The 24,027-nt window shown below is 37.8% G+C and overlaps 1 protein-coding gene across 1 annotated transcript in view; it reads left to right on the plus strand.

The window, feature by feature from the left end:
* luzp2 (leucine zipper protein 2) overlaps nt 1-23,666 on the plus strand; it is a 139,485-nt gene extending 115,819 nt beyond the window's left edge. Inside the window, exons 7-12 of the mRNA XM_044195776.1 lie at nt 1,708-1,770; nt 6,555-6,629; nt 7,288-7,455; nt 14,861-14,965; nt 17,607-17,681; nt 22,781-23,666. Of these exons, the coding sequence (XP_044051711.1) occupies nt 1,708-1,770; nt 6,555-6,629; nt 7,288-7,455; nt 14,861-14,965; nt 17,607-17,681; nt 22,781-22,888 (594 nt within the window). The 3' untranslated portion in view covers nt 22,889-23,666. The remainder of the gene's footprint in view (nt 1-1,707; nt 1,771-6,554; nt 6,630-7,287; nt 7,456-14,860; nt 14,966-17,606; nt 17,682-22,780) is intronic.
* Nucleotides 23,667-24,027: the final 361 nt, after the last annotated feature.

Genomic DNA, 24,027 nt, shown 5'->3' on the forward strand with positions numbered 1-24,027 from the left:
CTGTGAGTTCAAGTTTTAAAGTTAGCTCTGTGTTTAGTTAACCTTACAATTTTTTATGAGAAGCCCCAGGATGCAATTTTGAATCCAGTTACACATGACAGAGATGGGTGTCATGGGACATGGAAGCACCCTGGGAAGAGGAATAACAAGATAAAGAATCTCATAAAAAAAAAAAAGGCACAGGTGCTTGTCAAGTACACAAAACCCTTTGAAGTGAAATGTGTCCCTCAGCGTCGTGTTCAGTGTGCTTTGGTAAAAGATTAGACCTCATGTCACATTTTTACTGCCTGTGTCAAGGAAGTATAGAGATAGACATAGATAGGTAGGAAGAGAAGTTTATAGAGACACAGTCTGATAGAAAAAAAGGAGATACACAGTAGATAGATATAAAGACAGAGGTATAGATAGACAGGTAGAAAGAAAGAGAGATATAAGTCAAGTCAATGTAAATTTTATCCCAATTTCCAGAAAATGGAACTGGCCACAGTTGGTGGCACCATTTCTCCAGTCGGTTGCCATAAAATCATTGTAGAATAAGAGGGTGCAATGAAATGACGTAATTAAAAAGAGCACCAGTCAAACCTTAAACTATGGAAAACCATGTGGAAAACATGAAAATATGACATTTGTTTGTTTCATGCCTTAAGTTAAGGAACACTAGCTGAAATTTGTGTGTTTAAGTCACATGCTTCATCATTGTTTATGTCATGATTTATTCCATTGAACATTATCGCATTTTGTTTTTATCGATGCACCAACTTTTCCTCCTCAGCCAAGTGTAAAAACTTTTGTGTTTCTTATGTTTCTTTAAGAGCAAATTGAAAATGCACATAAAAACAGGTGGATGGAAACTCGGATAGATAAAGAGAAGGAGCTATAGATAGATAAGTTGAAAAAAAGATGTATGTAGGGAGGTAGGGAGGTATTAAAAATAATTTTTTCATTACAATACTCTTTCATATGAGCTCCAATAAACTGTTGTAATGACTGAAATATGATGCACTGACTTATGGATCTTCTCTTTTTAAAACTTAAACTTTGCTAGGGTTCAAGTCGAGTCACGGCAATTTTATTTGTATACCAATTAATCAGTTAGTCTTGCAAGGCTTCATTATACCCACAGTATAAAAACATCTTGTAGCCTCACTGAAGACACAGAGAGAAACCCTCTGAACTGCTGCAGAGTCCCATGTGGAGGCTTTCAGTGTTCATGCTCACATCATGAGCAGCTTTGAGGATGGCTGTGTATCAAGCTATCTAGGAGACAGCCTCTGTGTTCCATGTGCCTACTGATGTGGAGAAGCATATTGAATGTCAGGTAGAACTGGTCACTGTGTCGGTTTGGGGGCGGCAGTAAAGATCTGCTCGGCTTGTGTGTGTGTGCTGCCTACTGAAGACAGGCATAAGCCCGTCGTAACCTAGGAACCTGCATGTGTGTTCTGACGGTGGTGGTAATGTGTGTAGTGGGAGTGAGAATTCAGGTTTAGACAGTGGGCAAGAAGCCAGTGCATGACTGCATCATTGTGTGGACTATGCAGTTCAGTGAAGGAGAGATTTGATATTTTCTTCCTTTTAAGCCAGAGCTTTGCCCAGGGAACACTTACAAAGGAGTCTTCTGCTGCAGCAGGCAGAATCCTGCTACGTGATCTAAAACCAATTTCGCTATTTGAATAAGCTAACACTTATTTCCTTATCTTCCCCTTGCAGTCCAAAAAAATCCAGGCTCAACTGAAAGAACTGCGGTACGGGAAAAAGGATTTAATTTTTAAGGTAAGTTCAAACTGAAGGGGGGTGGCTTTATAGTAGCTCCAGACCAGGGGTAAACAGGTACTTCAGACCACCTTGAAAGGATGATCCCATCACAAGGTAGTCCAATTAATTCAGTCTGCAATTACAAAGTCCCACCCAGTCAGCAGCCTGCAAAGTCAATTGGCCAGCCCCTAGTCCACATACTGCCTAAGAACTGTCCTCTGTTTTCCCCTCCACAAAGATCCATCCCATCCTTTTCAATCATAGGTGGTATGTGGATAAATGATGTGGACAGCGGTGGATGAAGATGATACAGAATTATGCATTAGATCATATAAGGGAATCTTCAAGACACAAATTACAGATGACACCATGTTCTGCTACAATTCTATGGAAGCAAATTAGGGTCATTAATATTTTGAACTTGTGAAATGATGTTCACAAATAATTTCACAGCCTGCAGCTGCAGTTGTATATCATCTTTTGTGTGCATATGAAAACATTTGTATGCACATATCTAAATGTGTGACTTTGCAAAAAAGTTTTGCAGCTGTAGAAATATTTTGTGCATGTGTGAAAAAGTTTTGTGCACACAGATAATTTGCACATGTGTGAAAAAGTTTTGCAGCTGTAGAAATAGTTTGTATGTGTAATTAAAATACGTGCAGGAATATTTTCAATAGTGAGGTTTCATAAAGTGAAAAGTTAAAGTTAGCATTAGCGACTATGCTAGCGATAGCATCGTGGCTAATATTAGCTAGCCAAAAATAAGGGCTAAAATAAGCTGCACAAATATTTCGCACATTGGTTCATGTTTTCAAATTCTGTATGAGTTAAAAATACAGGTTTGCTGTTTTAAAATTACATTGAAATTGGTTTCCACCATTCAAAATGTTAACAGTTGGGAGAGGCTCACTGCTACATACCAGAAAAGACTTGAGAACAAACTGGACCCGTCTCCCTCAGGATCCTCCATGTTGACTCCAGTATACTACAGATGCACAAAGTAACCAGAACGCACTAGAACCTTTTGCCCCCTGATTGGACAGTTTGACTTCCTCTGATTGGTTGGTCAGTGGTAAGCATGCTGATTGGCTAGTCAGCACATGCGTTAAAATAGGGCCAAAATTCATGCTTGTACAAATACAATGATAGGACATTTGTGTGTCTCCTCTCAGACTTTGTGAAACCTCACTGTTGAAAATATTCCTGCACGTATTTTAATTACACATACACAAATTATTTCTACAGCTGCAAAAGTTTTTACATAGTCACACATTCAGATTTTTTTCCACATGCACACAAAAGGTAATATATAACTGCAGGCTGTGAAATTATTTGTGAACATCATTTCACAAGGTCACAATATTATTTAGCTTAATTTGCTTCCATACAATTCACATACTTCCTTTGCAAGAACAATATAAACAATGGCAAATAAAAAACTGTTCTGTATTTTTGCCAACCCGTACATACTCCACTGCCCCCTGTATTGCAAGGACTAAATGTTCTTAGATCTGAGTGCTTTCATAATATTTATTGGCATTTACTGGTACATGGACTGACCTTTTGGGCCTTGTTTGCGGTGTTAAAATGTCAGTCGACATTTCTGCCACAATGCCCTATGCCATTTCGTAAGTGTATGTTTTGATCCTTCAGACCCATCATTCCTAAAGCTGTGTCAGACATAAATGAATAAAAAGGACTCAATCCTCACAGACTGAATTGTATGCTTCTAGCCCAACGCCTGAATATATTGTCCCTGGATGTCCTGTTCCTTGTTCTATTTCTAGCCTGTGAATGATGGATGCATTGACTTGTTTGCTTGGTGTCTGTGCTCGTAAATCGTTGTCTCTAAATTGCATCAGTCTATCACCCAACACAACCTTATTGCTCAATGTCACCAAACATTTCACGTGGACCTTCAAAACATTATGGTCTTTGATGATTTGCAGTTGCAGAAGGATAAGGCTAATTTGATCACTCTTTGTCTTGTAGAAACAGTCATCTTTGGGAGTTGACAGTCTGCTGTTTCTCTGATGGAAAAGTCAGAGGGAAATGCATCATGTCCCCCGATCCCTCTGGCTATTCCTGAAAACTCATATGTATTCCACATACACTGTGATAAAAAGCCCAGTGGGGGACGAGGAAGCAGGAAGTAGAGAAGAGTTACTCAAGATACGGAAATGTCATCAGCCGCACAGGGGGGATGTCAGTCAAGGCACCTTGACCGGGAGGCAGTTGAATTGGTTATGACGGCTGTTGTACCATATCAAACTGCATTTTGCAGCACAATGTCACAGTACACAAAAATACAACAACCTGACAAGACTGAAGACAACAAAGTCAAGAAGCCTCAAAACGTAATTATTCTATCTTGGGAATCATTCAGTCTTTCTTAGAATTGACAGGTATGGCCATGACAGAAAAATACTTGTAGTAATAATAATTGTGAAACTACAAAAACAAAAGGTTACAAAATGCAATATTGCAGATTCACAAAATAAGGACATACTGCACCTACAGTACCAGAAAAGAAGCCAGTATTTTCTTCACTGGATCATTTTCCAATAATAGCCCTCAGATTTGAAGGACAACTTAAAAAGAGGGCCAACTCTGTGAATCTAAACCATGCAGTCCCAGTACTTCACTGTAAATACTACACACAGGCAGGTTCGCCTTTCCTTGCTCAGCTATAGCATTAAAGCCTTCAGATGAACTGACGGTGCCTTCCCTGCGTTTCCCTACGACACAATATTTTTGGCAGAAGAGCCGTATTCAAGCCTTCATATCTTCTTTTCTCCATCAGTCCACTTTTAAATGTACCCTTAGAGCTGTTTCTCCTCCAGCTTAGAAAAAACAGAAAAGAAAGATGACGGCTTGATGTAGTTGCATGCCTCGTCTAGCAGAGTGGCTAGTACCCCACTGACCCCACACCTCTATAATGGACTCAGCAGAGAAATATGGAGCTTTAGACTTGTAGGCACTAACCCTGAAAGTCAGCATTTCTGGGTCAGTGGCCATGCGTTCGCAGTCCTCTGAGGATCCGCTGATGATGCTCTGTGTAATGGATGTAATGGCTCTCTGTAATGCTACACACCCGCGCGCATGCACTTACAAACAGTCTTCAGATCTTTTAGAAGACAAACTAAGAGCAGGCTGCAGCAGCCTGGATTGGATGATTATTCAGTACTCTACTTTCTTAAACCCAGCACTTGGCGTTGTTTTGCAATTTCTTCTGAACCCAACACATATACATATGCAGAAAGGTTTCAGGCAGCTCAAAGTGCAGAATTTTATATTGGTGCTCTGAAGGAGCACTCTAAATTAATTATTTTGGTAACATCATATTATAATGTCCACTGCCAGTAATTTAATGGCAAATATCCAAGAATATGTTGCCAGTCTCTTTGAAATTGGACTATTTTTTATCAGTACCCGTCAGTATCTCATTATGTTGAAAATTATTCAAACATGTATCAGTGAATACTTATGATTTTGCCATTTGCCACTAAGAGATTATATACAAGCTTTTGTGTCCATGATTAAAGAACTGTTCCTCAAAATGTATTACCTTTGGATTCCCTCTTGAGAACAGCAATATTTCTTGTGCGATTGTCCTAAACTCCCTGTAAATGAAAAAAGACAGATTTGATTCTTTGGCTTCTTTGAAAACTCATAGTGGTGAATGTTGCCCTGTCCTTGACTGTCACTGCATGTCTCATCTGTCAGGGAAAATTTGTTTCAGCTGCCCCGTTGAGTGGTAGAAGCGACAGACATGTTCATCATTAAAATTACCATTTTGCTGGCAGAAATCGAGATGAAAATTAGATGAAATCGGCAAACATGCCAAGTGTCCCCACTGTCACAAAACTTACTGAGGTACCACATAAGTCTATAAAACTCACCAAAATCCATCAATCAGCCTCATCACCCATCTCTGAAATTTCATACACTTTTTCCAGAGATTGTGGCTGCTGTTTGTTGGGTTAGTTGACCTTGGGTGTTTCAGAATGTAAGCCCATGCAGTTTATCATTTTGAGAGGCCAGTAAAAGACACCCAATAAAAGTTCAGGCCAGTTTTACACAGAGTGCATGCAAATGATCCCAATACAAGTTTCTTTTCTTCTTGCTAATGAATTTATCAATAATAAAAGACTCTTGAGAGGAAACTCTGTTGATCCTCATATGGAGTTATATTGGCTCATTTGCCCCCGTGTTGTTCAGCTCAGGGATTAAACTCCCGCAATGATGCTCATTAAGGGGTTTGATGATTTCAGGGGGTCTTATTTAAACCTTTCTTCTCCCTAAAGGACAGATGTGATCTTTTTTAATGTGCCTTTGAATGAACATATGCTTATCTGATTCCTTACACCCTCTGGATTCTGCACTTTTCTGTGTTCCATGAAATAGACCAGAGGCATTATTCACCAAAGCCTTTTAGCACTAAAAACAAAATAATTTAGCAATATAATGTAGCTATGATTATGAAGGTTTATGAGATCCCAGTACTCTCCTGTTTAAAGACACAAGGAGAATATATTGAGTGCTAAGAGCGTATAATGGACATGAGGTTTAGAGCTCAATCAGTGTGTATAAGCATGTGGGTGAGGTGTCATAATACAGATTTTAAAAAGTCAGGACAAAAGTGATGATCAGCAAAATAATAAAGAAGAGTCTTAATCCTTTGTGCTATAAATTTGTGTTATTGATAGTGCTGGGGAGACGAGGTGGAGATGGAGAAATGATTTGTTTGAACAGAACAAAGAGGCTTCAGCTGATTCAAAAGTCATGTCTTTCTGCAGGGGCAGCAGCTAATGGACTTGGAGCACAAGTTAACTATAGCCAAGGAAGAACTGGAGAAGACTGCACTTGATAAGGTGAATAACAGAGGAAAAATTACCAATGAATACCAAGGATTTTATTTAATTTTTTCCTGTTGCAATTATTATACTTTGTAACATTTCTTTATTTGTAAGTTGTATAACCTTTAACTAATCTTGTCTCTCTCATCTGACCCATTTAAACCTTGCAATGTCAAACACTGAATAGAGTAATCTGAATAACTCCCAAAATGTGAGGGAGGATATATTTTCAAAATGGTTAGCTTTAGCAGGTTGAACACATGCAGCAGCTTTAATTTATGGGGTATAATGTTATTTTTATATATGGTTATTGACACACTGTCACTGGGAGAAAGTTAGATGAGTCAAAAATGCATGGGGAGAAAAGTGCTGATTAGAAAAACAGGTAATTCTGGTGCTCAGGATAATTGACAACAGAGGCTAATGTAAAATAATTAAACCAATCATTCTTGCCATTATTATTATTATTGATTAAAAGTAAATGATCTTTTGAACATTCTTTTTCAGTACTCTGGTAAGTTCCACTTCATGTCTTGCCTAATTATGCCTCCTAGCTGTTCTAAAGTAACTTTAAAAGCATGGTCTCCCATGGCTTAAATGCTTAAGTAAATTTCTCATGTGGATGAATGGAGGGATTCAGAAATCTTGTGTGTGTAATCTTGTTTGGGGACAGGAGTCTCAGATGAAGGCGCTGAAGGACACGGTTCACATCTGCTTCTCAGCTGTCCTGCACAACCAGCCCAGCAGCAGTCACAGATTTCCCACTTCCCCCACCCACTTGTTCAGATACTCATCACTCATCAACAGCTCCAGAGTTACCTTCCAGCAGCCACATGCCAAGGTAATTCAGTATTCCACTCAGTTCTATCTGATTTAATGTTTATTTAAAAGAAGGCCTTGGTTGTTGTAAAAATCCAACTTTTTATATTTAATGAATCAGTCGAGTGATATGCTCATTCTAATTTATATCTATTGTAGATGAGGTCCTGCTGTATGAGGTGCCAGAAAGACAACTATTTATATCTAGCATTTATACAATGTAAAGTGTTTATCTTCTTCATCATGAAGTAAACACGCCTTCTAAATGCTTTGAAAAGGCTCTGACACTTTAAAAATAGTTACATTATCATATCATTATCATAATTGACATCTTGATTTTACAATGGCTCAAAAACCAGTGAAAGCACATTTATTCATCAAAAGTTAAACAAAATAAATACTTCTCTCTTTTCTATCTCGTAACTTCACACATATTGCCATGCAAATAATTAGCTTTAGTAAATAAATTAAGGTGGCACTCTTTTCACTATCCGATAATTTTTTCTAATCAAAAAACTATTAGGAAGCACATTTCTGAACAGCAATAACTCAGCTTTTTTTTCTTTTTGTCATTTTACTATGCATTTGTGGTAACAAAATCATGACCTCTCCTTATGTGATTTAGATAATTACATTTTTTTTTTTTTAAATCACTTTGTTAATGTTGGAGTTCAAATTAGCAAAAAAATACATACACCAAACATTAATGTAAAAAACAAACAACTTTAAAACCTGACATTACTAGAATGTGCAAAGGGAGGGAAAATATAATTTTCTCAGTCTGATAGTTTTTTGTTTTTTTTTTGGTGGATTTGTATGTATATGGATATAAAATCAGTCCTAAATTGTCAACTTACATTACTCTCAAATTTTACCGCAATTATAGTTTAACTAACAATGCTAGTTTAACTAACAACGCTGTTATCTATGTAATAATTTAGCCGTGAACATCATGGTTCATTGCAGTGTTGGAACATTGATTTATTTATTTTTTTTCCCAAGGCAGCTTCATTCACAGGGGCCTTGAATGAACAATGCAGACTGAATGCAAAATGCCTTTCTACAGCCCTTGGATATTACCAGAAGCATGACCAATGGGTCTTTTTCACAGCAGACATTTTGACTTGTCATAGCAGGAAAAGCACAGGTGTAATTAACACCATGAAAATGGCTCTATTCCATTTGTGTAGCAGTAGGCCATGTCAGAGAGCCAACAAGCAAAATTGTAGTGCCCTGGAACAGGTAGAGCTAAATGGGGTGCAGTCTTCATTAATCTTATTAATTACACCTGTATGGAGTTACACAAATATTTCTTGTTTTAAATAAATGTAATAGAAATCCACAAATATATGCATTTAAAAGTATTTGCAATATTCATCAAAAACATATTCGGATGTTGTTACGTTTATATACAAACTGTTGATACTGCATTTATGAACTTCACTGCATTTGTGTGTGGATTTTTTGAGACTCCCCTGCCGTGGCTCGATTCACAAATGCATTTTTTTCCAAACGGGGAATTATCTGTAGCCAATCAGATGGATCCTTCCGCTTCAGCCAATCACATACAAAGTATGCCTTGCAAGAAGACCTGCCCCTACTCTGCCTCTGATTGGCAGCAGAGAGAAGCTCCACAAACTGGCACAACAGCTAGCTAGCACCTGCAGGGGTCGCTAGCTAGCCAGCCAGCACGGTGAGCTTCTCTCTGCTGCTTTGGTGCTACGGGAACAACAATGTGAGCTGCCATGGCTGAGTCGCTCTCCTCCGGGGCCTGTCTAGTTCGGTTAGCTTCATAGCTAGGCTAGCGTTAGCATTTAGCAGATGCCTGGAACAGTATAGCCAATCAGAGGCAGAGTAGGGGTGGGTCAGTATCAACAGTTTGTATATAAATGTAACAACATCCAAATATGTTTTTGATGAAAACTACTGCAAATACTTTTACATACATATATTTATGGATTTCTAGTACATATATTTAAAACAAGAAATATTTGTGTGTGCATCAGAAATACACTTGTGAACTATAGACGGTGTAGTCCCTCATTTGTCCAGGAGTGTTCCATCGTAGAAAAGGTTTCAGTCGTAGTCATCTGGATACTGTTTTCAAAATCAAGACGTTTCGGCTCCCATCCGGAAGCAACGTCCGAAACGTCTTGATTCTGAAAACAGTGTCCGGATGACTACGACTGAAACCTTTTCTACTTGTGAACTATATTTTTATTTGTGGATTTGTTTTACATTTATATACAACGATAAATGTTTTTGTGCATTGAATAATATTTCTGTGGTGAGTCATTTATATATAAATCCCAAAATACATTTGTAAATTCTTCTGTGTGCTTTCATTAATATTGATTCTGATCTGACATGTCAAAGTGTTTGCTATGAAAAAACCTAAACTGTAGCACTGACTTTGCCTCACAATATCTGGTCAATTTGAGGTGACCCCAGTTTACACACGTCAGCTACAATGTCTTGGATGAAAATAAGATACGTTTGTTTTGTGAAGTGAAAATGGAAAGCAAGCTGGATTTGGGATTTGACTCTGTAATGATGAAGTATAATTTTCCCTCCGACTTTCCAGATAAGATAAAGCAGGCTGCTGTTTTTTTTCTCTTCTCTCTGTGTAAACACTTTCAAATTGAAATTCATTTCACACTGTAACTCCCAGCTTGGTGACATCATGGAATATAACTCGGTGCCACAATATTCACCTCACCACCCATCAGAGCGCACATAATGCACTGTCTGCGATATGAATTTAAGTGTTAGCCGATTATTACCTCTTTTTCAAGTGGCTATTTGTCAATCTGATGCCCAGAGTATCACTCTCCAGAGAGAAATAGCCCAGGAAATAATTACTACCAAATATAACAGTTGGGCAAACACGATTCCAGAGGTTGTTCAGAATAATAACATGTCTAAATCAAGCAGCAGTCTAAGTAATGTATGTCAGTCTTTATATTCTATGGTGCTGTAGCTTTGGAAGTAAAGCCCAATTACTTTAGGGCATTATGGAAGTTTCGGTATATTGGACTTAAAATTTGTTCTCTATGAAATTATTAACTCAATGTGACACAGTCTTTGTTTGGAGCCTCTCTAAGTCAAGGTCAGAGTAGACTCAACTAAGGGCTCAGGATTTAATCCCTTTTAGCAGTATAAAAAAAAAGGGGGACTGCCAAGAGGATTCATTGTAAAAATAGGATTATGCCTTCAGTGTAGATATTACTTCTTGTTTTGCTAGTGAAATACTTTGCAATTTAGGACTCATATCAAGTGTCAAGGTTTTACCCAGTCAATACCTTTTTGTTCTTCAAAACCAACCAATACTGACTGATTCAAATTAACATTTCTACAAGTATTTCTATGATTCTCCATACCTAAATAAAATAGAACTGAAATGCAGCAGAATATACACATCACTTTTGTTTCTTGAAAATATACTTCATAGTACCTTCAGTTATTTTTCCCTCTACCAAGCAGCAGTCATGTCAACCTCAATCAGAGATTGGGTTAGTTCTGATTTCTGAAAAGCAGTTGTTGCAGTCACTTTGAAATCATCAAGTCGGCCACAGCACCGCGGTGCCTTATCGGCCACGATCCTGGTGAGCAATTCTGTCTTTAAGAGGCTTTCCTCTCCTCAAAGCAGTCACAATTTACTGTGCGTCTCTTTCGTGCCTAAGAGATTTGACATGCCACTTTGAGGATTTTTTTTTGCATTCTTTATTTATTATCATGCTTCAGTACCGCCATCCCCACCCGTGTCACCACTGTCCCTCTGCTGTGCCATCGTAAAAAACAATATTCTGTAACTGACACTTTCTTTCCACATTTAAACTTTTCTCAGTGTTTGCAGCAAAACTGGATGATCCCATTATAACAAGTGTGTATTTCCCCGTCATCTTGCTTTCATTACTGTGAGCCAAATAAATGCAAGCACACAGGCAAAATAAGCATCTCACAAAAGAAAAGGCAAGTAAAGGAAACTCAAGGTAGGTGTGGGTTGATTTTTTTTATGCTAATGAAGTTTATACTTCCCACTTCATTAGCATACAAATAGCAACACTCCACTTGTGAACAGTTGCTAGCTCCATTATCTCTTGTAGCCGCTGTACACTTTGACGGGCTGTCTGATAAATCTGAGCGCGCCCTCAGTGTAAAAGATTACTGGGGTGCTCCATCTGTCCACTCTACCTGTGCATGTGGAGGTGGGTCAAATCTCATTTAAATCACTGCCACATTTATCTCAAATTAAGTAGTAAAAAAAAAAACACACAATAGCACTTACTGTGCATAAAAGAGCCAAACAGCCCACAGCTGAGAAGTTAGGTAACAATCCAATGACAGAGAGGCAACTGTCAAGAACTTGGCTCTTTGATGACCATGTGGTGTTCGTCATTATGCTCATTAACAGCGTTAAGCGTTCAGTAGTGTTATTATTACATCCTTTATCCCAGTTTGTTAGTTTTGAACCTGACATTAGTATAAGTGAATTGTAGCTGAATGCATTTAGTTAGACATGCTAATGTTTCTGAAAACGCATGGCTAATAATATGCTAATTATTGTTGGTGATTAAAAGGCAATTATTTTGCACACAGCAGGCTGTGATGGCACTACCACCAATGTAGAAAGCAAAAAAAATGCTCCAAAGCTTTTAACATATGGAGGAGGCCTTTATCCGTTAACTGGGTGATAAAACATACATTTGAGTTTCCTGAGTACACTTAGACTAAAATCCACTTTGTGTTTTTGAAATCCAAAGTGGGTACGTGCAGGGATGTTTGTTCAAGCACTCACTGACACCACTTTGAGCTTCACACTCGTAGTTTGAGTTAACATAATGGGCCTTAAGCTCTGGTAGACACTACAGATAAGACTCTCCCAGACCTTGCCTCACACACACACACACACACACAAAAACCTCTTGGTGGTGAAAGATTCATTAGTGTGAGGATGCAAAGATCAGCAAGATTGGAGTGGAAGTTGCTTCATATTTAACAGTCTCAGTGAGAGAGCCAAGTGTTGTGGTCCGATAGCATGCAATTTTCATCAGAATAATGGGAGATGATGTCTTAGATGCTCGGAGCACTGTGCCGGAGGAGAAATCAGGCATTTCATTGCCCTGCTCTCAGCACTTACTATTTACTTTTATGATTGTTTTCTTGTCTATATAAATCGACGGGATATTCATCTCTGCCACACTAGGAGATAGTAGGTGGTTGACAGTGCAAAAAAAAAAGTAGCTTGAAGATATTTATCAGCTGAATTTGGATGTTTGAGTAACATTTACATCATGCAAGAAATGTGCGAAACCTTACTGAGAAGTAATGCAGGGTTTCAGATTAAAAAAAAATCTCTTATTATTTCACTTTTTTGTTTTTTTAAATGTAATTTACAATTACAGTTATAAACACTTTATCAAGTTTCTACTGGAGGATAACTGGCCTTAAGGAGACAGAACAGCATGTTAAATGCCTTCCTTCTTCCATTGCTGTACTGTAAAATTCTGCAGATTTGAGGAATGCCCAAAAGTGGTCACTTCCACAAGTAAAGCCAATTCCACTGAACCTGCCTAAAGAGATGTTGTTTCAGCTGACAAAGTAAGAATGGAGTTTGACAGTGACAGGTTAAGATTGCTTGTGTTCATCTTGCTTTATGCTCTCAAGAGACCACTTTTGACCCAGTTAAAGAAGGTACTATGTACTAGCTTTGTGCAGAAGACTGGCTACAGCAGACAGAGTTACATTTGGAGAAATATCTGCTGTACAAACTCAGTTTCTTTTACTGCTTGGTGCTTACTGGAGAATATGTGGTAGACAGCAGGGGAAAAAAAACATAGTATCTGGTCAAAGCATAATTTCTTATATTTCTCATTATTATATCAGAACAGGCTGTCCAAATAATAGGACAAATGCTCATGTATGATATGAAAGTCTAAAAGAAAGAAAGAAGTGATTGTAGGAAAAGTCAAAGATGTACATTTTCTGCACTGCTTTTAAATGTCGAGATATTTCAGAACACATGTCAATTGACAGGTTGGCCTTTCTAGTGGTGAATCACGCCTACATGAGCCACTGGCCTATAGATCAACACTACAGTTAGCTTGTACAGATTGTTCCAAGTAGCTGACTTTTCGAGGGCCTGATGCTGGAGTAGTGAGTAGTTAGTACCTTAGTGTGGGTGAAAACTTGAGCTGCCCCTAAATAATGTCAACATTCCCTATGCAAGAGGATCAAGTAAAGCCACTTGCTGTACTCAGGGTCCTTAGCAGGAAACATTCTCTACCACACATTATTATTATTATTATTATTATTGACATCAGTCTTCTCCAAACTACACTGTCAGGGAGCCTGCTGGCAAAGAATATCCACTAACTTCTGTTGATGCCAAATTTTGAAACATTTCTGTCGTACATTTCTATCGTATATTATATATATATATATATATATATATATATATATATATATATATATATATATATATATATATAAATATATATAAATATATATATATAAAAATATAAAAGATTAGATAGATAGAAGTCAGTTGATATGGATGCTTGTGAGCATTTATAAGTGGGGAGGTGGGGCAATGCCGTTCTCAATGATGCCTATTTATATTACTAGGTCTCCAAAAAAATAGCCTCAACTACTGTATATTATGACAACACAACAACTGGCACTGGGTTACTCTGCTGCCGTAGACTATTTAGAATATAATACTCAATGTTCCCTCGGACAAATTATGTAATTCTCAAGTTACATACAGCCATGACCCTATTTACCATGGACACTTCTAATGAAGTCAGTGTTTGAAATATATTGTTGTATAAGTGATTATATCTTACTGCCAGCAAGTGCACATAAATGACAAAATAAATTAGAATTTGAATGACGATGTCTTGTATGTGATGGAAAAAAAGTTGACAGAAGCCTGCCATGTAACCCTCCTGAAATCTACTTTTTATTTACAATTTTTTGGCCCCTAGAATAGAGCATTTCTTGCACCACTGATTCAAAGCACATCAACCTCCCAAGAGTCATGTTTTATCATATGGACATCATTTCAGGTGGTGGTGATATAGATTGCTCTACTACCTCCAGAGAGCCTTTTCATCTCTGACTGTCCATCTTGTTTTCCTCCCACTATCTCGACATTGCTTTGGCTGTTTTTTCAGTGGGTCACTTCAATGAATTATTAATAATAACAATACCTTTTATTTATGTAGCGTTTTTCAAAACAAATTACAAAGCACTTTACATATAACTAAAATATGATGAAAGATAATAAAACAAACCATAAACTCAGTAAAAAGCAATTTAAACTCTGTTTACTTTTCAAGAACCCCAGAGCCACTGCTACTTCTGCCATTTACGCAATTTATTTTTAACCCCAAGATGAAATGTTCTCTTTTTTTCCTCTACAGGATATCTCTAAAGTTCAGAGAATTGTCTCAGCCAGTAAATCACCCATGAACATCGGAGTAATGAGGAGAGAGAGCGGCGGAGTTAAAGAGTGCCAGATGGAAAAGGTGAGCCTTTAGAGTAATTAAACTATAATGGCCTATGTGACCTGAGGGCCCGTATCCATGAGGTTCATCTGTTCACTGAATTCATCCTCAAGTCCCTCATCAGAAATCAAACAAGCAACTTTTACTCCAAGTGTCATTAGGTTCGGTAATTGGACAACTTGATGCAAGAACTGCAACTAGTTTCAGCTTGATGATATATTCTTTAGTTAATAGTTTTTATCTACTTCAACTTTTACAGTTATTTTGTTGAATCAGTTCTTATTGCACATTACCAAAGGACTGATTGATATTCAATTAATCAAGTCATTTATCGAGCAAAAATGCCAAACATTTCCTGTTTTGAGCTTCTCTTATAAATTTTAAGTTGAACATTGTTAGGGTTTAGACTGTAGAGGAGTTTGTCTTCAAATAACTTCTTTTGTCTGATCTCTATAAAACTAGCATGATTCTTATGTAGTTTAGTGATTTGTGGTATATCAAACATTGACTATAAACAGATTATGGTAACAAGTAGGGCCGAAAGAATTAGTTGAATAATCGATCCACAGAAAAATATTTGGCAACTATTTTGATAATCACTTGTTTGCCATTCTTTCTTGAAAAAATGGCTTTGGGTTTTGGACTGTTGGTCGGACAAAAAGTTTTCTGACCAAACATTCTTCCAGCTTATCAAATATGAGGATTTGCTGTTTTTCTTTTATCATTGTAAATGGGTTTTTGAATTGTTGGTCAAATAAAACAAGCAATTTGAAGACATCACCTGGGGCTGTGAGAACTGGTGATTGACTAAATAATTAATCGAAAAAACAATGCAACAGATCAATCAATAATGAATATAATATTTTTGCAGCCTTAAATCTCACTAAGAAGGATTCCAGCAATGCATTTTAACTGGCAGAGTACTGCAGTTGCAGACAAAATTTGCACATTCACACTCACTTCAAAGAGCTTTTCACTCACAACTGCACTTTCCCAGTGCAAACTGTTTTACACTGAGGATCTTCATTGGAACATTTGAGGGAGCTGAGTGCCTCACTGGCCCTTTGAAAGCTGTTATTGAGGAAGGAATGAGAGAAGCAGTCACTGACCTCTCCTATTCAGATTTTTTTGTGAAGGACTTTGACACCTTATAGTCACAGCCTTGCTTCTCTAAGATCCAGGCAACTGTGAGCAGTCCGTTATCAGGGACGCTCCGAATAGAGTATCTCCAACCCTGTCAAAACCAGGAGGATTTTAAGAAAGCAGGGGAAGCGAACAGGGTCCATAACGATTTCTGACAAATGGCTATCAAGAACTATTACAGATATAAGTTGATAGACCACTGGAGACAGGGGAGTACGGAGGGATGCCACCCAGAGAGGAAGTTACCCTCTGGAAACCGTGTCAAAGAGATTGTTCTTTAATAAAATCGTGCCAAAAACAATGTTCACTGGTGTCCCATAATTGATTATATAATTTTGGCAGGGTTGTAAAATTCCTGCAGTAAGAGGGAGAAACATTCTGATGCAGATAAGAGGAGACACATTTGAAACAGAAACTCAGATATTGTGTTTGCTCGTGAACACTGACACATCTCCCCCTGTCCTCCTCTCCCTGTAGGCTGGGAGAAAATGAGGAGAGACAGTTTGTATGAGCGTGGATAGCTTGCAGTCTATGCTTCAGTTTGAAAATGAAATGTGATAGGTTTGCTGCAGTCTAACAAATGATTTGCTTTTCATAGACATACCTCATACTTAACTGTTTGAAATATATATTTCATACAAAATGCATTAGGCTTGAGAGTGTCTCAAGGTGGTATGAAGCACCCAGGCGTTCACCTTCATTTGTCATTTGTCGTCCTGCATGTGGTTAGATGCATCCAAATATTCTTGTGCACAGCAGGTGCTTCAAGCAAGTAATTCACAATTTACTTAAGATTAGAGAGGAGTACTTAATGGACTTTGTAGTGACCATGTTTGGTGTTCATCCTGTACAAAGCTATGTTTTGACCCTAACAATGTGCATAAAAGCAAAATTATTACCATGGGTGCAAAATGGCTTCAAGTATATCACAGCAGGGGAATGATTGTTTAGTCTTTACAATGTCAGAAAATGCCCATCTGAAGTTCTGAGAGCCCAAGGTGACATCTTCAAGTTGTCAACTTGTTTTTTTCCCAAAAAACAGTCCAAAACCCATTTACCATGATACTGAGAAAAACAGCAGATCTTCACTAGAACCAGCAAGTGTCAGGCATTTCTGCTTAGTAAATTACTTGAACTCAGTCAATTAACAGTAAATTAATCAACAACAAAATTAATAGTTGAATGACTAATACATACAGTGTTTGATAGTTTCATCATTAGAAATCTGTAATACTAATATAAATGATTTTTTTGTCCAGTACACATGTAAACAGCTTACCTAAATTACTGTCAGAAATCAATGAGGAAGTTAGTTTGATGATTCTATGGTTGTAAAAGAAGTCAATTAAACTTCCTGTAGCTTTTTTGGGGGGAAATCAAGAGGGCATATTAATGTCACTGATAAGGGTCTATTCATCTCATGTGTTTTCATTGAATACACACATGCTGGGAAGTTGTGTCAACTTCCCAGCATGTGTTCTCTACACTGCACTGAGATGTTTTCCCTTTACTCCTATAGGCTGGGGGCGACTGCTTCCAGAATCAGACGGAGGAATCATCCCCGGAAAGTAAAAAGTTACCAGAGCCACAGCAGGTGAGCTTTACTCATCTGCATCTGCTATTATATGGAAATAATAGCAGATGCCGACATTTCAAATTTTACTCTTGTTGCTGCAGTTCTCCTTTGGCCCCACAGGAAATTATTAATCAGTTAATTGGGGAAAATGTCTTAATGTCATATTTTTGTTATTGTCAACAAATGCCTTAAAAAGACCAAAACCAACAATGCATTAGTCCGTCTCACAATACTTTCCAACTTCCCTACCTTGCCTGCGGCACTCAGCCCCAAACTTGTTTGTTCCTACTAATAACGTAAATCAGCTGGTCACTGTCGTTTTTAGCAAATGTTTCTCAAACAGGAGTAAATCGTGCATTTGTTGGGGACTATTTTCAACCGTGGATTAATTTGGTAAACTACGGAGTATTTACGGCACCGTCTTTGACACAAAATAAACTACTCTGTGTGTGTGTGTGCGTGTGTGTTCATGTTCATGGTAATGAAGGAACATGTCAACTTGTGGCTGATTGATGTGTTTTTAATAGTTTTTGGACAACAGAGGAGGTCGATGGCACAGAGAAATAAGCTATATCAGACTTCAGCTACACAGGGAAATACGAGTGGATCAAGGCATTGTTGATTTTGGGTTTTTAAATAAAAACTTTCCTTTTCACAGTGATTTAACAATAATTGAGTTATTTATAGCGATTTAAAAAAAAAAATGCTTCCATTACACAATGTCATTATCAAAATGTGAAAAACACGTAGCATGACCAGCATGTTTTAAACGACAGACAGCTGACAACTAATAACCTAAAAACATTGAACTTAGTGTGCAAAAAAGACACAAAGAAGTGAAACAAAGCACAGCAAGTGTTAAAGCATGATGGAAAGACACACAACACCTACATCACATTCCTAAAAGAAGGCAACCAATCTACTACAACTTGATATACAGTGTGCCAATGTCACCTATAGTATATGATATTCAATGCCCTGCCAAAGCCTATGCATAACTGCCTCCTTCATCATATTATTGAATTGAGTCACACCTGTTTGGCGGTAGCAGATGGTACAGCAAAACAATGCATCTCATTTCAATGCAGTGCAATACTGTGTAACTGAGGTACTGTCTTGCATTCCAAGTGGCAGCGATCCATTTTTAGACAGACTATTTGCACGAGAATATTTCAAAAGAGATCTCTACAAATGGGCAGATTTGACTTCACTGGTTTGTTTTGTGCCAGAAAGATATTCAGTGAGAGAGTCTGACAAGTGCTTTTTATGTAATACAACAGTGGACTGTGTCACTGATTCAAAGCAGTACAAGATAATGGTATTCTGTTTTAGATTCAATGTAGTGAAATAGTTCTACATAATATGTTACATGTTATTGAAGTCAAAAGCAGTTCATTCCCCGAGGCAGTTGTGCTGTTTCTCTATCAACACAAGATGCAAGACTAGCAAAAAATACAGTAATAGAAAGAAATCTGTGTTAGTGAACAATGCATATTTTAACAGTAGTGGTGTTTTGTTTTAAACCCAAAAAGATTTCTTTGATATTCCACTTTGTTTTTTAATTATTCAATTTTATTTATTTATTTATTTTTTTTTTTTTTGGGAGCAGTAGCAAAGTTGACAAGCAAGAAGAGATGTCTTGTAGCGTCTCAGTTGGGCTAATGACTTTTCAGACTGTTTTCAGTGTTATCTTTTATCTCATTGATTGGGAAATTTTCACGTCGTGTTGCAGCACTGACTCTACAATTGACTCTTTTCCTGCTGTCTATTGGTATCTCTCATGCACAGCACTTGCCATTCATGATGTAGTAAACAATTTGATTAGTAATGATTGGCATTTCGGTCTCTGTGGCTCAGTCTGCATTAAAGTGCCCTCTATTCCTGTCAACACTCTACCTTCATTTTGTGTTCTCATGTTGGATGTGTGAGACCGAGGACCTGAGTGGCATCTCCCTTTGTGTTGAGATGTTTTTGGAAGAAAAGGCTATTCTTGTAGTCTTGCACCTGTTGTGTTTTTTGTACAATACAAAGAAGGGTTTAAATAAACACAGAGCAACATCTGCACTTTTTAGGTGAGATATGTTGTACAATAAGCCCTCATCTACTGACTCAGTCTCCCCTGGTAGACTGATCAGAGAGGCTCTCATCGATGTGGCCTGAACATCAACAGCCTGACAGACTAACACCACATACCCACATAGGAGTTTTCAGCCAGATAAACTATAATGTCAACAACATGGAGGAAAATAACATTGTTCTAGCTGGGTAAATATACTGCGTAGGCTTTAAAGCCACAGTATGCAATCTAACCTGTATAACATACATTCAAATGTTATGTGTATCTGCTCGAGTCCATCATTAAGATTCTTTGAGTGTAAAGTTTTTTTCTGTTTCTTCTTAAGTCAAAAATATAACTCCATAACACTTCAGCAAACCCTGGCATTCTTAAACAACAGAGCATATCTCTGAAGCACAGTGGCATCAGTATTGTTTGTTTCTGACATTCCTGAATTCATTAAAAAAAGGTGAGAGTGGAAGCACACTAGCTGGAATATAAAAATCAGAAGGGTGAATGCAAGGAAAAGCTAAAAAAAAATAAAATCAACTGAGCCAGATATGCAGTTGTTCAAAATCATAAATTATTCATAATAATAATAATAATTGCAAAAAAAAAACAAAAAACTGTCAGCTCTTGATTCGTTCAATTTTAGAATTCCAAAAAAATAAATGAATTGTGCCTGTTTTGGTAATAAAGATGATGCTAGGCCCCTGTGCTGTTTGTTTATGGATTTTACAATAAGGAGGGCTCAATATCCAAGACCACTAAATGTGTTTCATATAGATAGCATTTGTTTTAGTTCCAAGAAATAAAAACCATCTGCCTGCTGTGGCACAGTCAGTTAGTTAATTAGTTAGTTGGCATGCACCTACATATTCACTGACACTGACAACAAACCAGGGCAAGGAAGAGGGTGACTTCCTGTTTACCACATTTTTAGGGCATGAGTGCACAGCAAACGTTGCCCATAGTACTACAAAAATTGTATTTCTAAAGTTTTATTCCTATCCATGCTTATGAAAAACAGTGACAACATGAGTCAAACTAAAGTCAAAATTGTATGTGCAGTATGTAGCAGTAGTGAAAACATAAGTTGTTGTTTTGTCAAATATATTGCACGTTTGTTTTAAATCAGCTTGACTGCTGACACTGGTAGTGCTGCTACTGAGAAAGTTGTTGCAAGTTTTTCCAAAAATCCACCCTTGCACAAAAACTTGTCCTTGAGGGAGTTTTAGCTGGTGATAAATAAGATGCACACAAAAAATGAAAATCCCAAACCCACATCAAAGTGGGCGGCAACTGAGGTTGGCAAGAAGCCACAAGAGTGCATTGAGTGAGAGACTGTTTGCCTGCAGATGGAAGTGAGAGTCACTGAATACCGAGTCTGTCACTGAATCACACACAGTTCATACTTAAGTTAAAATGTACTAATCAGTACTTTATAATTACACAGCTGCCAAATTACAAGTTTACTTTCAAGCTCCCCTGAAAGTGATGGGATAAATGAAGAGGTGCATGTTGCCTCTTTTTGTTTGTTTTGCTTCAAGCCAGGTGATAGAACTATAACCCACTGCCATGCAGAGTGATGTTATAATAATTTGTAAGCAGCCAGCAAGCCTTAAGGCATTCTCCAAAGTGACACTGGTAAACACAAAACAGATGCTTTGCTTGGGGAATTGGTTTCTAGTGCCTGTGCGCAGTGCTTAAACATGTCATTGCCAAAAATGACTGAAATTATTCAAAATACCAAAGAAAATTGCATTCTATTAATAAAATACATTGGAGCCCAATAGTTTTGCCTTCAAAATGTTAACATGCTATTTTCACAAATTCCTGCTAACAGGAACATACATCCCCCAAACACACACACACACTCTCTTAAACTGCACTGTGTTTCAATGTGCCACTGAACTGTAAACAGACTGCTGGTGCTGTCAGAGTGGGTCTTCAAAACCCAGAGAACTGCTGGTTTTCCATCCCACCAGGTAGTTAATTGTATTCATTCCCAAGTGTAACTCATTTTCTCAAAAGCTGGAATAAAAACCAGCAGGACTCTGTAGCTGTGTCCCAATCCACAGGCGCTACCCCCTTCGAAGTCAGCATTTCAAAACACATCATAACAGGCTGACACGGCTATATTTATGCTCAAACTGAATGTTAAATTGCTCTTTGAACTTTGTTAATTGTGTAAAATTTCACAATTCACATTGTAAACTCAGCAGTCATTGAACTTAAAGGTAGCCTGTAGAGTTTTGACCTTTAGCAGTGCCATGTGGCAATGTTTATATGTGTGGGTCCTTGTTTTGTTTGTAAATATGATAAAGCAGATGCACAAGTGCAAGCAAGCAGGTGGCGCAATCCGCATCCTGCTTATCAACAGTTGGTGGCGGCAACAAAGGCAGTGACAAAAAGGACAGCTAGCAAGCAAACCTGGATGTAAACAATGCAGGATTTAAAACATTAAAATCAGCTTTGCAAATGTTTTGTTAAACCTCAAGGATACACAGTGTGTGTTTTGGTAAGAAACAATTAATGTAAACAACTTTTGTTTACAAGAAAACTCCACAAGGCACTTTTAGGTTGGTTTTCAAATGTACTGACTGTTTTATGGCAACTTATGGCCAAGTTGGAAATTTCCAATTAGTACTGAAGAGGATTGCCCTAATGCACTATTACATTTGGTATCTGTGTGACTGAGGAGGAGCAAACTGGCAACGACACCATGGTGAATTTTCCAATCAGCCTGTTTGTGGAGGATCAGAGGGTTCAGAACAATAGCATTCAGTCTTTCAAAGGCAACACCTTCATTTGGCTGCATCAGCAGAGACAGAAGTTGTGTAGTGAGAACCAGGACTGAGAGAGGAATCAGAAACTGATTATAATGCCCAGTAGTAATGGCAATATAATATTTAACAACAAAAATACGTTTTTCTACTTCCTTTGCACCCACAGATATTTAGGAGCATTTTCTGCTCAGATTACAGACCACCACGTCTACTGTGGAATATTATTGTGTCAGTCTTGCTCATTATGATTCTTTATCTTCTGAACCTAACAGCAAAGGAGCCAAGCGCAGACTGGAAAATTCAACACAAAGCTCTCAGACGACAGCGAGGAGGCAGAGGGAGGCAGCATCAAAAAGACAAAGCCACATAAATACAACTGAGTGGACGGCAAATCATCCAAAATGCAGAGCTCCTGCATTGCCTGAAGGATCTTTCTAAGAGCACACATTTGCGCACTCTCACAAAAAACATATGTGCGCCCACACACACACACACACACACACACACACACACCACAAAGCTACACATACGCATATCAGCATTGTTTGCAAAAGCTGAGACACTGGAATTGTCAACAAATTTCAAACTGTCATCTGAAAACCTCCATAGTAAAATGGCATGCATTCTAGAAATTCTTTTTAAAAAAGGTAGCAATGGCACTGGTAACTTGTTTCATGATTGTTCATTTGTTGTTTACTTATCTGAGTTTTATTCTGAGTGAGGACACTGCTTTCTAAATGTGTGATCTTTCTAGAAAAATCCCTTTGCACTGGTGAGGTCTGACACTGTATCCTGTGATAAGTATTTCAATTGACAAATAAAAAATACTCCTACTACTACTATTACTACTACCCAACTTAGAATATTATTTGTCACTCATTGTAGCAAGGTTAATTTACTCCTCCACATTTTGAAACATAGAGGCTCAAGTTGGCTGGCCAACTGTTCAACATTTAATATTTCAGCACTCTTTCTGCCTTTAACACTCCAGAGGCAAAGAGCCAAAGACTCACAATGGGTCGTCTCCCTGAGAATGTGCCATGCACTGAGTAGTAACTCCTAGCTACATGTATCTGTGTTCTCTGACCTTTCTGTGTCCTTTCAATAAACTGTAATTTTCAGTAAATGTGTGAAGAATAAATGGTTCTTTGTGGGAAAGAAACGAGTGAATATGTTTGTGATTAACAGAGGAAAAAGGTTGTACAGTGCAAAGAGCAATCAAGATTTACGCCTTGTGAATATTAACTACATGACACACAACACTAGAAGTGGTTGTTAGGAGGCACTGACATCTGAGGTCAGAACAAAATCTGTAGTTTTCAAAAGAGTTATTATTCATCACGTAATTTTTGACTTTGCTGAATAATTATCTGATACAAATGAGTGAGGTCACACTGTGACCTTTTTTGTCCTCGCTGTCCAAAGTGCAAATCCAGCTTCCTTTTACTGAGAACTTCTAGATATTCTGTGACCTGGATGACTGCGAATCTTCATACACAAGTTGTAGAAACGATTTAAG

The sequence above is a fragment of the Siniperca chuatsi genome, linkage group LG1 (genome assembly GCF_020085105.1).
Source record: "Siniperca chuatsi isolate FFG_IHB_CAS linkage group LG1, ASM2008510v1, whole genome shotgun sequence".
In the NCBI taxonomy this organism is placed as follows: Eukaryota; Metazoa; Chordata; class Actinopteri; order Centrarchiformes; family Sinipercidae; genus Siniperca; species Siniperca chuatsi.